At 41.4% G+C, this 13,078-nt stretch overlaps 1 protein-coding gene across 2 annotated transcripts in view; it reads right to left on the reverse strand.

The window, feature by feature from the left end:
• eif2ak4 (eukaryotic translation initiation factor 2 alpha kinase 4) overlaps positions 1–12,520 on the reverse strand; it is a 28,040-nt gene extending 15,520 nt beyond the window's left edge. Inside the window, exons 1-17 of one of the 2 annotated variants that reach the window (XM_086049142.1) lie at positions 12,331–12,520; positions 8,019–8,187; positions 7,797–7,912; positions 6,026–6,128; positions 5,771–5,944; positions 5,366–5,446; positions 5,137–5,285; positions 4,960–5,060; positions 4,729–4,886; positions 3,026–3,564; positions 2,101–2,216; positions 1,732–1,886; positions 1,222–1,661; positions 1,076–1,145; positions 904–993; positions 698–820; positions 483–587 (exon numbers count right to left, since the gene is read on the reverse strand). In XM_086049142.1, coding sequence (XP_085905268.1) covers positions 483–587; positions 698–820; positions 904–993; positions 1,076–1,145; positions 1,222–1,661; positions 1,732–1,886; positions 2,101–2,216; positions 3,026–3,564; positions 4,729–4,886; positions 4,960–5,060; positions 5,137–5,285; positions 5,366–5,446; positions 5,771–5,944; positions 6,026–6,128; positions 7,797–7,912; positions 8,019–8,187; positions 12,331–12,386 — 2,745 coding nt within the window. In that variant the 5' untranslated portion in view covers positions 12,387–12,520. The remainder of the gene's footprint in view (positions 1–482; positions 588–697; positions 821–903; positions 994–1,075; positions 1,146–1,221; positions 1,662–1,731; positions 1,887–2,100; positions 2,217–3,025; positions 3,565–4,728; positions 4,887–4,959; positions 5,061–5,136; positions 5,286–5,365; positions 5,447–5,770; positions 5,945–6,025; positions 6,129–7,796; positions 7,913–8,018; positions 8,188–12,330) is intronic. The other variant, XM_086049143.1, reaches the window with a different exon arrangement.
• Positions 12,521–13,078: the final 558 nt, after the last annotated feature.

Raw genomic sequence — 13,078 nt, forward strand, 5'->3', positions numbered from 1 at the left:
ACATACATATACCAGCCATTTTATTTAGTTCACCTAAACAAAGTGATGCAGTGCAAGGGTCGTTGCACATTACTGAAAAGCTGTTTCTATTGTTTTGGCGACACTGTTTGGACACATACAAGTACAGTAACTGATTAAGTAAGTACTATTGATTGATTGATTGATTGGTTGGTTGATTTTTTTATCCAGCTCTTGTAGTGGATCTCAGTGGGGCAGCAGTAACTTATCAGTAGGGACGCGGACTAACTGTGAGTTAACAAAACTGCAATATAACGTTGGAAAAAATGCTAGTCTGCATCATCTGAGAGGCGCCCTTCAGCAGGGTACAAAAACTCAGCGCCTCACAGTCACCTTATGACTCATGTAGACAATAATAACTAAAAATTGAACAGGTGAACGACTGTCCACCTAATGAAATTACTGGTGGGTGTAGCTGCAAAAATAGTTAAGATGTGTAATGTACTTTGCAGATTAACAATTACCACAGTGGCCGGATGGTCCGTAGCCAGGCCAAAATCACCAATTTTCACATGATCTTGGGAGTCAAGGAAGATGTTGACAGGCTTCAGGTCCCTGTGAATCATCCCCTGAGAAAATGGAGGATAAATGTGACAGTGTGATCAACGGAAACCGAAGCATGAAAAAAATATAGTTAAAATGTGCCTGTTGGTGACAATTTAAAATCATACAGTAAAACCTGTTCGTGGATGTAAGAAAGACCGTCTAGGATTTCCCTGAAGAGCCTCCAGAGCCGATTCTGGTCCTGATGCAGACCTTGGTCGATTGTGTCACGCAAAGTGCTTTTTTCACAGTATTCCATCTTCACAGCGGACGCAATCACATGGTTTACAAGTTGTGTAGCGACATCTAGTGGTAATCATGGTGCATTAAGCGGACGCTTACTTGTATGTACAAGTGATGCAGTGTGACAAAAGGTCGATCAGAGTCTGCGCTTCCCGTTGTTTCATTCAACAGCCCTTTGCTTGGCTCACCCTGCAGAGACACGCCATGCATCCGCTGTATGGCCTTGTCAACAACAAAGTAGTGACAAAGTGATGGCAAGAAACACTCAAACCTGCGACATCTCATGCGTGCTATCGTCGCCATTGTCAAAGATGACGTCGCTGATGGAGTTATCCGATGGCCTAAATGGCAGGATAAAAAACAACTTCAGTGATGCACGATGAGTTTATGCGGTCGGACTTCAAAAAATGAACTCACAAAAAAGAGGCGCTGAACACATCATCATCATCATCATCATCCTCATCCTCTTCATCACTTGACTGGTGTCGACCACATTTTGCGCTGGAAGACCTCTCAATAGACGTGGACCATTCCACTGAGCTAGACAGCGCTGGAGGTGGCGCAATGTCCTCCACATTGTCAGCAAGGCCCAACTCATTCAGCCGAGGGAGAGCTTTCCCGACCGGGGTCGGCTTGTCAGCAGTGCTGGGAGGCTCTGAGCTATCGGTGTTGCTCAACACCCCCGCCACTGGCATTTCGCTCTTCTCGATCCACGCATTGTAGTAGCGCACAATGTTCTCGTGGTTCAGACGCGAAAGGAGCGTCACTTCGCCTTTGATGCGTCGGAATTGCTTGCTGGCAGGGTTGACCTGGATGCGCTTCACTGCATAGTAGCAACCATCAAGATTGTTCTGAACCTAAATTAGAGCGGGAGGATGAATGACACACACATACATGCAAGTGCCTTCATTTCATATGTATCAATACCTTGATAACAGCACCAAAGGCCCCTTTCCCTAAAGGTTGGAGTTCCTTAAACTCATTACAGTAGCGAGAAAACTGTCTCTGAATTCCAGGAGTGAATGGAGCATTGAGGATGTGACTCCGTGGGATTACGGTTGATGCAAAGTCCACAGCGAGATCTGAGAAAATAGTAAAAAGGAAAGATTTGTTTACCAAACCAAATTAATGAACAATTATACATTACAAAACACATCAACAACAATTATGTTTACATTAATATCCCTCTGACAATGACATGAAACCTAGCATTACTATCTTTATAAAGTCCGATTTTTTTTTTTCTACAGCTGTACCTGAGATGGCCCCTAAGTGTTTTTTTATTATAATATTCACCTTCTGGGCTGCTCTCCTGGAACTGAGGCTGGTTTTTAGGCGATGGGGGCTTAATGAAGTTGTGGTCCAAGAGTTGCTGGGTTGACCATCGATCGACATCATTCAGGCAGACGCACCTATGAGGCCACATTGATATCCACTTGTAGCATTGAGTTGCAACAATCTAATAACACTGACTGAATGGTGCCAACTTGGTCCACAAAACCCAATATACACGTAACTCTCAACACAGACTTTCTACAATAAATCGCATAAGAATGCTTCAGTAAACAGAATTTTAGAATCAATATTAGAAATAGTGGAAAGCAGATCTAAACCATAGCAAACTACAACCATATATTGCTAATAGGGAAGTCAACCCATTGATTTTCACCATAATATGTCGTATGCACCCCCACTATTCTAAACACGACATTCTGATTAATGTTGTGTTTGTAGAATCCGAGTTAAGCAGCAAAATCCATCTGTTTTTATCCATCTCAGGGTGGTCATTTGGGCACTTTCTGTTGACTGAAAATGACATCACAGTTGCTCAAGGCTCACGTAACGACCAATCGCGGCTCACCTGTTTTCTGAAGCTGAGCCATGATTGGTTGTTACCTGAACCGTGTGCAACTGTGATGACATTTTCAGTTGACAGCAAGTGACAAAATGGCCGCCCCTTGAGAAGACTAAAAACGGGTGGATTTTGCTGCTTCATTCGTATTCTACACAATATTATTCAGAATATCAGGTTTAAACTAGTGGGGCTGCATTGAACATATTATTGTAAAGAGAATTTTGGGGTTGACGTCCTCTTTAAAGGAACACCTCTCCGAATCATTATTTTTCATAAATTGAGATTTTTATGAGGTCCTTGATCTGATTAGCCTGTGAAAGTGTGCCAAAAATAAATGTGTATTTCTTGCTATAAATCCATACGTACTTATGGAGGAAGTCCTTGAAGTCAGCAGGCAGGTTGGAGGGCACCTTCACAGGATACTCTTTGACCTCTTTGCCCTGACTCAGAGCCAGCAGCATCAGCCCCAAGTTCCACACGTCCCCCTTTTTGCCCATCTTGGTGGGCATCGCCGTGTCCTCGGAGAAACGCACATGCGCCTGCTCGAAAATATCTTCCTTGCAAATATCGGAGAATTTCTTTGATAAACTGTAATCCGTCAATCGAACATTGCCCTCAGAGTCCAACAGCACACTGGAGACCCCCAATTGTTTGTGGACCACCGAGTTGGAGTGCAGGTAGTCGAGTGCTGCCAGCAGCTGGGCTGCATAATGGCAGAGTTTGTCCAGAGGGACGGGGGAGTGATTGAGGAGGCTTTGGTTCAAGTTGATGCCAGCCACATGCTCAACCAGAAGGTCCACTACAAGGCAGTCTTCTTTCTCGCTGGTGCTCAGCGCTCTGTAGTGCACCAGGTTTGGGTGCTCAAGTCGCAGGAGGGAGTTGAATTCATTTTCTGCCGCATGGATCTTCAAAGGGTTCAGTGCCAAGCTTAGTCAACAACTCTGACTTTTATGAAAGCTATCAAACACAGTATTTAACTGCTTTTGATATTCACTGAAGTAACTTTTAAATAATAGCGAGTCAGCCCCCAAAATTGCAATCAGGAGGGCCAGTTGTATACTACAACTGACAAGTGGGCAAAAAATTAAAACATGTTCCAGAATTTCATCAATGATTGAAAGAAAAGACATGACAAGGAACATGTGCTGCTATGTTCTTTCACTTGAGCTCCTCCTGTCATGTTGGATATTATAAAAGCGAAGTAAGAAAGAGAGAGAAAATTGGGACTGATAAAACAAAGACCTCAAAATAAACAACCTATTTGTCCCTTGACAATATTGGCCATCTTGCACCTGGTCAAATCGATTGGCGTTACCAGTGGAGTGCTGACAAGAACTTACTACTGAGCCAAACAAATGCCAAACCCATGTAAACTTATTGCATGGCAGTAGGGGTGGGTGATATATATCGTCAAAGTTGCTTTCACGATGTGCAATTTTACATTATCGAGTATTAATACTGTGCCAAAAACTGGCACGTAAGATGAATGGGTCCAATGATTGGATGAAAACTGGGAGGAACACGCACTGTACCACTGACAAAGCAAGTTACCGTTGGCGAGACATCACTAACGCCGCCCTCACCTACATTTATGCAAGTAAAAGTTGACCGGATGCTCAATATTAGCTTAACATTCAGTTCTTACACGCTCGCACTCCCCATCATTGCTACATTTATGGCACAAATCATCATAAATCAAAAAAATATTTATTATTTTCCTCCCATTTGAGTACTTTAGTAGCTGGAAATGGTAGACCTTTGCAAACTACACAAAAAATTTTACTGATATCTCTCATGAAGGAGAAACTGGTTGAAATAAATGGTCAGAAATATTCACAAAAAATTATGAAAACACCCTATGTAGCCTGGACACAATTTGAAGTTCTTCAATGTTAAACATTGCCGTAGAATATAATTGTACAATGTTTTGCAGATTTATCTTTTTTTTGCAGAAATTATCATTTGATTTAAAAAATATATATATTTTGAATTGTTTTTTTGTTTTTTGTTTTGCCCATATCTGCCTACATGGCAGCACTACAATAACAACAATATGTAACTGTACTCACCTGCTTTTTGCAGTTCTCAATCTTTCCTTTCTCTAGGCTGGTGAAGAACTTTCCCATTTTCTTGTTCCAGCGCAGTGACCACTCATAAACGACTGCAAAGTCACCCGAGTTCACCTCAAACCCATTATAAACATTCCGACCAAACCTCTCACTCACTCCTGTAACATGAACACATTCAATTAATGAACAGTCGGGAATTTGGAGGTGTAACTTCATGGCTGCTGTTCTCACCTAAATGTCTCCCTCTGTGGACATCGAGTTCTCCAAAGGTGCTGCTGTTGAAATGAAGACGCTCCTGCGCGTGTGGGTTGTCTTCACTGGTTGTCTCACGTCTGACAGATGCATAACGAACACAACTACAATTTTTTTTCTATTCAAAATAACGCTGAAATTAGAATGTTTACGTACCTAGCGTGACGTGTAGTTGAGTTATTCCGTCGGCGGTTTGGGACTCCTTTCTTGGTGTCTGTGATGTCAGGAGGAGTTCCACATTCACCGGGTGGGCTCATTGCCAACACGCTAGTAGGGATTGGTATCTCCATACTTTCAAGTCGCTCCTGTTCAGGTTAGCCCAGCACAACGTGTATCAGCATAATGAGATGAGTGTTGATAATGTGAAGATTTGAAGCTTTGGGACCTGTTTGGCAATCTCCTTTCTCCTCTTTTCTTCTCGTTTTTCCTCTTCTCGTCTCTGGATTTCAGCCATTATTTCTTTTTCCTATGAGAGGAACATTTGTCACAACTTCTGCAACACAGTGGACCCCGGCCCGCATACTCTTGGTTCGGCACAAGCGGATTTGCATATTTGCGTTTTATTTCTTTGTTATTATATTTTAAAATCACAATCCATTAATTTTGTTTCATTTTGACACCAAAAATATGTATGCTTTATTTTCTGGAAAGTCGTGTAGTAAAAATTTTATCCCTAATATGATTAATAACTGTGATTAAGAATCCTGATTATTGATGAAAATAATAGTGATCATCATCTCTTTCATCATTGAAAAATATGATGGCTGAAATAAATTATGCTTCTACTAACCATCTCCTCCTCTTGCTTGCGCCGCTGATCTCTCCTCTGCTGCTCCTCCAGGTCTCGTTTCTCTTGCTGTCTGCGAAGATTCTTCAGCATCTCCTCGTGGAAGGAGCGAGGGGGAGGTTTGTTGTGCTCGCACAAGAATCCCTGGATGTGGTCTGCCAGCTCATAAATCATCACCTGGGTGACGAGGGGCAGTGTACAAGTGTTAGAAAAGACGTGTACAAGCCAATGCATGTGTGTGCATGTTTTCACTCTCACCTCCCCACATCGTGCCACTGCCAGCTTGGTGAGTTCACCCTGGAGGGTTTGCAGGTTATCATTTGACAAACCTTTGACATTCATCAGCTCCAGCTCTGGGGGCCTGTAGAAACGACAGTGGAAGATGGGAAATAATCACTAACAGCTCTTTAGAACGAAATGGTTGCTCTTTATACAGTGGCCCATCAAAACAAAAACAGAATCCATTCCAGGAGGCTGTTCAACCTTGGATTTTAAATTAAGTTTGCCATTCGAAACATTTCTAGAAATCAACTGGATATAATTGCCAGGTCAACTAGTACAACTAGTCCTCTCCAATGATCAAACATCTAAATTTCTTACTTTTGGATGTATTTTTCCATGAAATTTTAGATCCTATTTGTTCAATCTCCAAGCCATTTCAGGACCACTTTCCTTAAAACAAACAAAGCCCTTTTATATCATGTGTATTTTCAGTACGCTTCAATATTAAAAAGTATAATAGCTGACAGCTGTCAGCATCAGGATGAATTAATAGCTACCAGTAGCACTAGTGCAGACCTTCAATTCCTATATCATACCATTGCCAACATCCATGTTTGTTATCTCTCACACACAATCCAGAAGCCTAACCTTGCCCATCTTGAATCTGAGGAGCTCCTTTTTATCTGCAAGGGTCTCAAACTCATTTTTGTAACGGGCCAAATTATACTTGTGGTTTTCTTCAGACGGCCGTTATGACTAGGAGACCATATAAATGTACAATCCTCCTCATCATGTTGTCACAAATATAAAGGTAACTACTTTTGAATTCAGATGCCATTGAAAATATTTTCATTTATTTTAAAAAGGGGTTTGGTAAACAAAACAACTGTTGTAATAGCTGAATGTTACTAAAACCGAAGACACTTTGCCACAGATTTTCAGCAAGAATCTGAAGTAGACGCATTGTCTTCTTTGTAACTTAAATTAAACATTGTATTGAAAATTAATGTGGCATGTAAATGGAAAAAATATGTAATCTAAAATAAATAATAAACCAGTCTTTGTTATATATGACTCATAGCATTTACCGCAAAAAACTGGAGCAGCTTTGAATAAGTCCCCTTTAAAGAGACATTTAAACTATAAATGTCATAAACAATAAAAAAAAAACACTTAGAATATTCAGACCCACTATAGCAGTTTTACTTTACTTTCAGTTATCTGTCTGAGCATATATAAATCCAATGTATTATTTTTGTTGTTATTATTATTATGAATTAATATTATAATAAATGGCACATGAGACACTTGAGCTGACTTGCGCCTTATTTTAGGTAATTGATTTTGGTGTAGCTGTGCCACTGGTTTTTGTCTCACCGGGGAAATAAATTGCATTGCAAACATACCATTTTATTGCCAGACTTATGAAATGACTGTGAATATTTACTTATCACCTTGGAAATAAACTAAAACTATTAAATATTTCCATGTACCAACTGCAATGTGCTTGCTCAAGTAGGATTATGTTGTGTCTTATTTACGGTTTAAACTGTGAGAACTAAAACTTATGGCATGTGGAGGTTCCTTGAGAGTACTTGTTGCAATTGTCCAAAATTGTCAAGACACTAGTACTGTATGTACTTTTTTTTTCTTAATAGTGGCATTTAGGAGGCGGGCTTGAAATATTGTCAAACAGGAGACGCAGCGATGAGGGGGTGCTGAAGCAACTGTGAAATACTTTGATGTAAATATTCAGTTGCTTATTGCAACCGGGGACTATTGGGGGGAAATGTAAATATACACTCACACGTCTGGGTAGTTGGGTGGGCATTTGACCTGAAGCTCCACAGTCACGTAACATTCCTGGCCGTGGTTCAGGCCTTTAGGGCGCAAACAGAGGTGCACCTCAGGAGGTCTTTTCACCTAATAGCAGGAAGGAGGTGAGCGAGCGGTAAGCAAAGAAGGATACTGTGCCCTACTGATTTGTAGGGCGTGTTCGCCAATGGTAACGGTGGTGCGTCGCAGTTACCTTCCACGGATCCTTTTGGCGCAGATCCTGGAAGTCTTTCTCGAAAATAGATGCGAGCGCCTCCAACTCATTTTCTTGTTGGACCGTGTGGTCGTCTGTGGCTTCTGAGGGAAAGAATTGACCACTCATTCTTCTTCTGCCGCGTCTACATGGCAGCCTTCCCTCACCCCTGTCAAACTCAGCGAAGAAAGCGGAAGACGAGTCTTCAGTAAATCTCAAAGACTCCTATCCACTCGCTCAACTTAAAGCTTTTCACTTTTTTTCAACACTTTTTTCAAAACGCAAACTAGAAACCTCGCACTTAGCTTGGTACGCCCCTCGGTAGCTGTTTTGTCGCGTTTGTCACACGGCCCGTCGCAGAGGTAAACGTCATCACGTTACGTTCTCCAATATGAGCGCTAGAGGGCAGCAACGAGAGTGATGTGGCGCAGGCTTGTAGTTAGCTGTAACAGCCCGGCTAACAGACGTGCCTATGAAACGGCCATGTTGGCAAGGGCGATGCTCCCATCAAAAGCAATGCATCGTGTGTTTTGCCCAGTCCTCAAATGATTTTCTTAAAGTGTACTTTTTCTTGTCAATGTCAAAGCGTGTGCTATCATAACAGAACATTTCAAAACTCCCGCCCCACCACCACCCAAAAAAAAAAAAAATCACCTGAGGAAGGTTATTCCCAGTTCCCTTGTTCAAATTGTAGTGATGTGCACAACCGTACGCAGCAAAATTTGCAGGCATCCTTGCTCTTTCAGTTGTGTTGCTGTTCAGATACATGGAATGAATGTGCTGATGCCTTTTTATCGTCGCCATAGGTGCGCAGCTCAAAAGGGCTCAAAGAGATAGTTGAAGATAAGGGATTAATTGAAGTGTTGCAAACAGCGTCTAATGACCCATCATACAAACCACCATGCAGGATTGCAGTGTTGACTAAAATCAGCAAGATGTATTTATTTTTGATGATGAGTGGAACTTGAACTCATATTGCACTGATCGTCATGATAGCAGAAACCAGTGATTTTGCTGATAAATGCACCAACCAGTCTCAAGGTGGCAAATGACTGGGTACTTGAAAAAAAAAGATATCCACCATAAATACCGATGCATACAGACAATGGGGGCTTTGGGGCTTTTCTCAGCAAATTTTAAGTGTGATTAAAAATAGATTAATTAGATCAATTAATTACAGATTATAATTAATTAATATTTCTTTTTTAATCTCTTAGCACAGCACTAATTTAAATACATTTTTACTTAGTAAAGTAATATACAACACACATCAGCTATACAAATACCATGTCGTGCTGTGTTGTAGTAAACACAGGGACCTTAAAATAGTGCCTGGTGGTATCTGATATCATTTTCCCTTATTTCCATCTACACATCATATATATCACAGTGAAGGTAATGACAAATGTGTTTTTCTTAGTTGAAAAAGGGAGGCTTTTATTCATTCAGGTGGATGGCAGAGTTAATTGGAAGCATGGCATCTGTTAGTTTGGAGGCCACAATATCTGAGGAAAATACATTGTAGGCTATACAACACTGTACAAGTAGACTTTAATTATTTGAACTATGAAAAAATACAATAGAATTTGCACACACACATACGCACTGACCAGTCATTACTTTCCCCAGAGTTAGGACAGTTAAATTTGCACAGGTAGCAGAAGGTGGGTGTAAATCCGTCAGGAGTAGGGCTGAATAATGATTAAAGGGGATTAGGAGGAGGGTCATTGCTTGGCTACTAGTGCTTGTCGCTGCCTTTGTACAACCTGTCTGTCTACTACTACTATTACTGTACTACTATATACCTTGTTTTATTTGAGCAAGCCTGGAAGAAAACAAAAAGAAAAAGATGAGATGGAAAAATTACTTGAGCCTTTCTTTTAATCGTTGAGCAGGTTAAGGTAAGTGGACATGACAACCGGGATTTTATCACCCGATGGTTTATCTTGGACAACTTCACTATGTTGACATTCTAAGGTGTGTTTTCATTCCAGAAGTATAAAGACCTATTTGATATTTGGGAACTTTATAGTCATAGCATGTAAAACACTTGATAATACTTGAAATAAACAGTGTCAACACAAACAGGCTAAGCTGCTTATGAAAGGACTCCTGGAAAACGCTTTATATCTTCTCACTGAATCGTCAGCTCCTCTTCCTGATTACTACCGTAATCCATCCGCAGGAAAAACTGGAGATATAAACAATGGCCGTCTTGAAAGTGACCTTTACCAAGACCAAGAGGGACAAACTAGCTCAGGTGCTTTGGATCCTAAATTGGATCTCCGTGGTGACGGGCGTGATCCTGTTCAGCCTGGGCCTCTTCCTGAAGGTGGAGCTCAACAAGCGGTGGGAGCTAATGGCCGACACGGACATTCAGTACGTTCCTAACATGCTCATATCTGTCGGCCTCATTGCCTGTGCCATTAACTTCCTGGGTGGGAAGATCTGCTACGACTGCGTCGACACAGCCAAATTCCTCCGCTGGAAGCTAATCATGCTGCCCTACATTGTATGCACCTTTTTCTTTACCTTCTGCGTGCTAGTGGGGGCTCTCATGTGCTACACCATGCACTGGGAGTTGGATGAGTCCCTGAGAGAAGGCCTGAGCAAGGCCATGAAGTACTACAAGGACACAGACACGCCGGGAAGATGCTTCCTGAAGCGTGCCGTAGACATGCTACAGATAGAGTTTCAGTGCTGCGGCAACAAGGCGTACACAGACTGGTTCAGAATCCAGTGGATCAGCAACCGCTACTTGGACATGTCTCACAGAGAGGTGGCTGAGTAAGTACCAAGCACACATTAATCGGCGCCAGAAGCGGTTTCTGGTATGAGCTGCACAGGGTGACATTGCTGTGGAGGCGGCAACAGGCGAAGGGGGCCTTTTTGGGGGGTGGGGCGTTCACCCTGTATACTATGAGATAGTAAACAAAAGCAAAGCCTCTGCAAAGAAAGTGGTGTTATCTAGTAAATTAAGATCAGCAAAACTGCGTTTTACTTAGACTTGTTCCTGCTTGATTATGAGTGTGATGGGCATTGTTATTTCGGATGTGTATGAATTTTATTTCATTAAATGCAGAATGTGGATGTTATGATAAAGAATGACGCACACATGCATGGCAACCCCAGGCCACCCCTCACGGAGATGTTGTGTCTACCTGGCCACCCCAATGAAAAAATTCAGGTGACGCTCCTGCTGCACAGCACATGACCTTATTAAGCACCTGCTTAGGGCCCTGTGACCACTAGGGGGCCCCCAAAAGCAATTAACAGTCAGAGCATGGAGTAGTACAGTGCAGCCCCAATATTCAAGAGGATGGTCTACAATTTAATAGTGAAAATTTGTGAATAATTGACGCTCATTGAAATGCATTGGGGGTGGAGGGGGGTTGGTGGGGCATTTAGTCCAAAAATTATTGTACACAACACTGATAAACTTTCAATATGCCTTGACCATGAAAAACGGAGGTTGCCTCCACCTCCCCCCAAAACCAAAACTATTTAAAATTATTGAAAAAAAAATCTGTGTGCAAGTGCATCCGCGAGTGTCAAACCGTGAGTATGTGGGCGCAAGATGTATTTTGTCTGTTTGTTTGTTTGTTTGTTTGTTTTGGGAGGGAGTAGCATTGAGGAAGAACATCATAACATATTTTGATGTAGTTAATTTCTGTTGATTTAGTAAAATCTAAATAAATACTTCTTTTATATAAAGCTTTTGAACATTTTTACAGTTTTGAGACCTAAATATTTAACTTTACACAGTATTTTTTTTACACTACTTTTATTACAGCTGGTACCTGTGTTTAGGTATGAATGAATCATGAAGTATTTTCTTGACGTGTTATTGTTTTATTTTATTTTATATTCTCTTTTTGTACATTATAAGTTATTTAATATATCTACTGTAAGTCAAGCGATTTCAATTATTGTGGCCGTTTATTGCTGTTCTTGACTTAAACAACAAATTGGTTTTGCTGTTGCAGTTTCTTTAGACTAAACATAATAATCTAGATGGCACTGTGGTTGCATATAGTATATTGGTTTATCTGGGTGTCTTTTAGCAGGCCTACCTGCACTTTATCACTTAGAAATGCTGCGCAAAAAGTCAATGCTTGAATTTATTACACGAATTTTTAAATTTTTTTTAAAGAAACGATCAATAATCAATTTTACTGGCAGAAATAGAGGTCCCCAAAGTAAAAATAATCTCATAGCTCCACAGAGGCGTGGACCGTCTGGTTCCGAACACTAACCTCTCCTTGCGTTTCACGCGCGTAGTCGCCTGAGGAGCAACGTGGAAGGCAAGTACCTGATGGACGGCGTCCCCTTCAGCTGTTGCAACGTCAACTCCCCGCGGCCGTGCATCCAGCAGCAGATTAGCAACAACTCAGCCCACTTCAACTATGACCACCAAACGGAGCAGCTCAACCTGTGGACCAAAGGGTGTCACCAGGCTCTCTTGGACTACTATGGCGGCATCGTACACTCCATCGGCCTCACCGTGCTGATCACGTGGCTCTTTGAGGTCAGTTTTTTTAATCACTGTTCCTCAACCTTTTTTGAGCCAAAGCATTTGAAACATCTCATGGCATACCGACAAACAAAAATGCCATATTTTAAAAATACTAATAAATATTCAAACAACGAACATTATGAGCTTTTTCTCAGTTTACGCACAAATTGTCTGTGACATCTGAACGTGTTTACAGTGGGTGAACACTATGCTATTCTGTTTTCTTTTCTTTCTGCCATGGCTGTGGAAGAGCATTTAATTGTTCTAAATAAATGAACAACGACCGATTTGTTCTCTGTGTTCGTTCATTCATACTGTCAGAGAGTTTCTATTATGAAACCCATTAAATCCACTCATTCTCTTTAGAACCATATTATCCGGGGTCAGTAATTTTATGTATACACAGTGATATTTTTGCATGGAGTGCAAGTCCACTATGGGCCAAGAACAAGAAATGAGGACTGTTCTTTCCCTAGACTGAGCCAAGTAGCAAATTCTTCACAAATCCTTCATTCACTCACTCACTCATTAATGCATGTAACCA

Source organism: Filicampus tigris, chromosome 13 (assembly GCF_054856515.1).
Source record: "Filicampus tigris isolate MCC_2025a chromosome 13, RoL_Ftig_1.0, whole genome shotgun sequence".
Taxonomy (NCBI): domain Eukaryota; kingdom Metazoa; phylum Chordata; class Actinopteri; order Syngnathiformes; family Syngnathidae; genus Filicampus; species Filicampus tigris.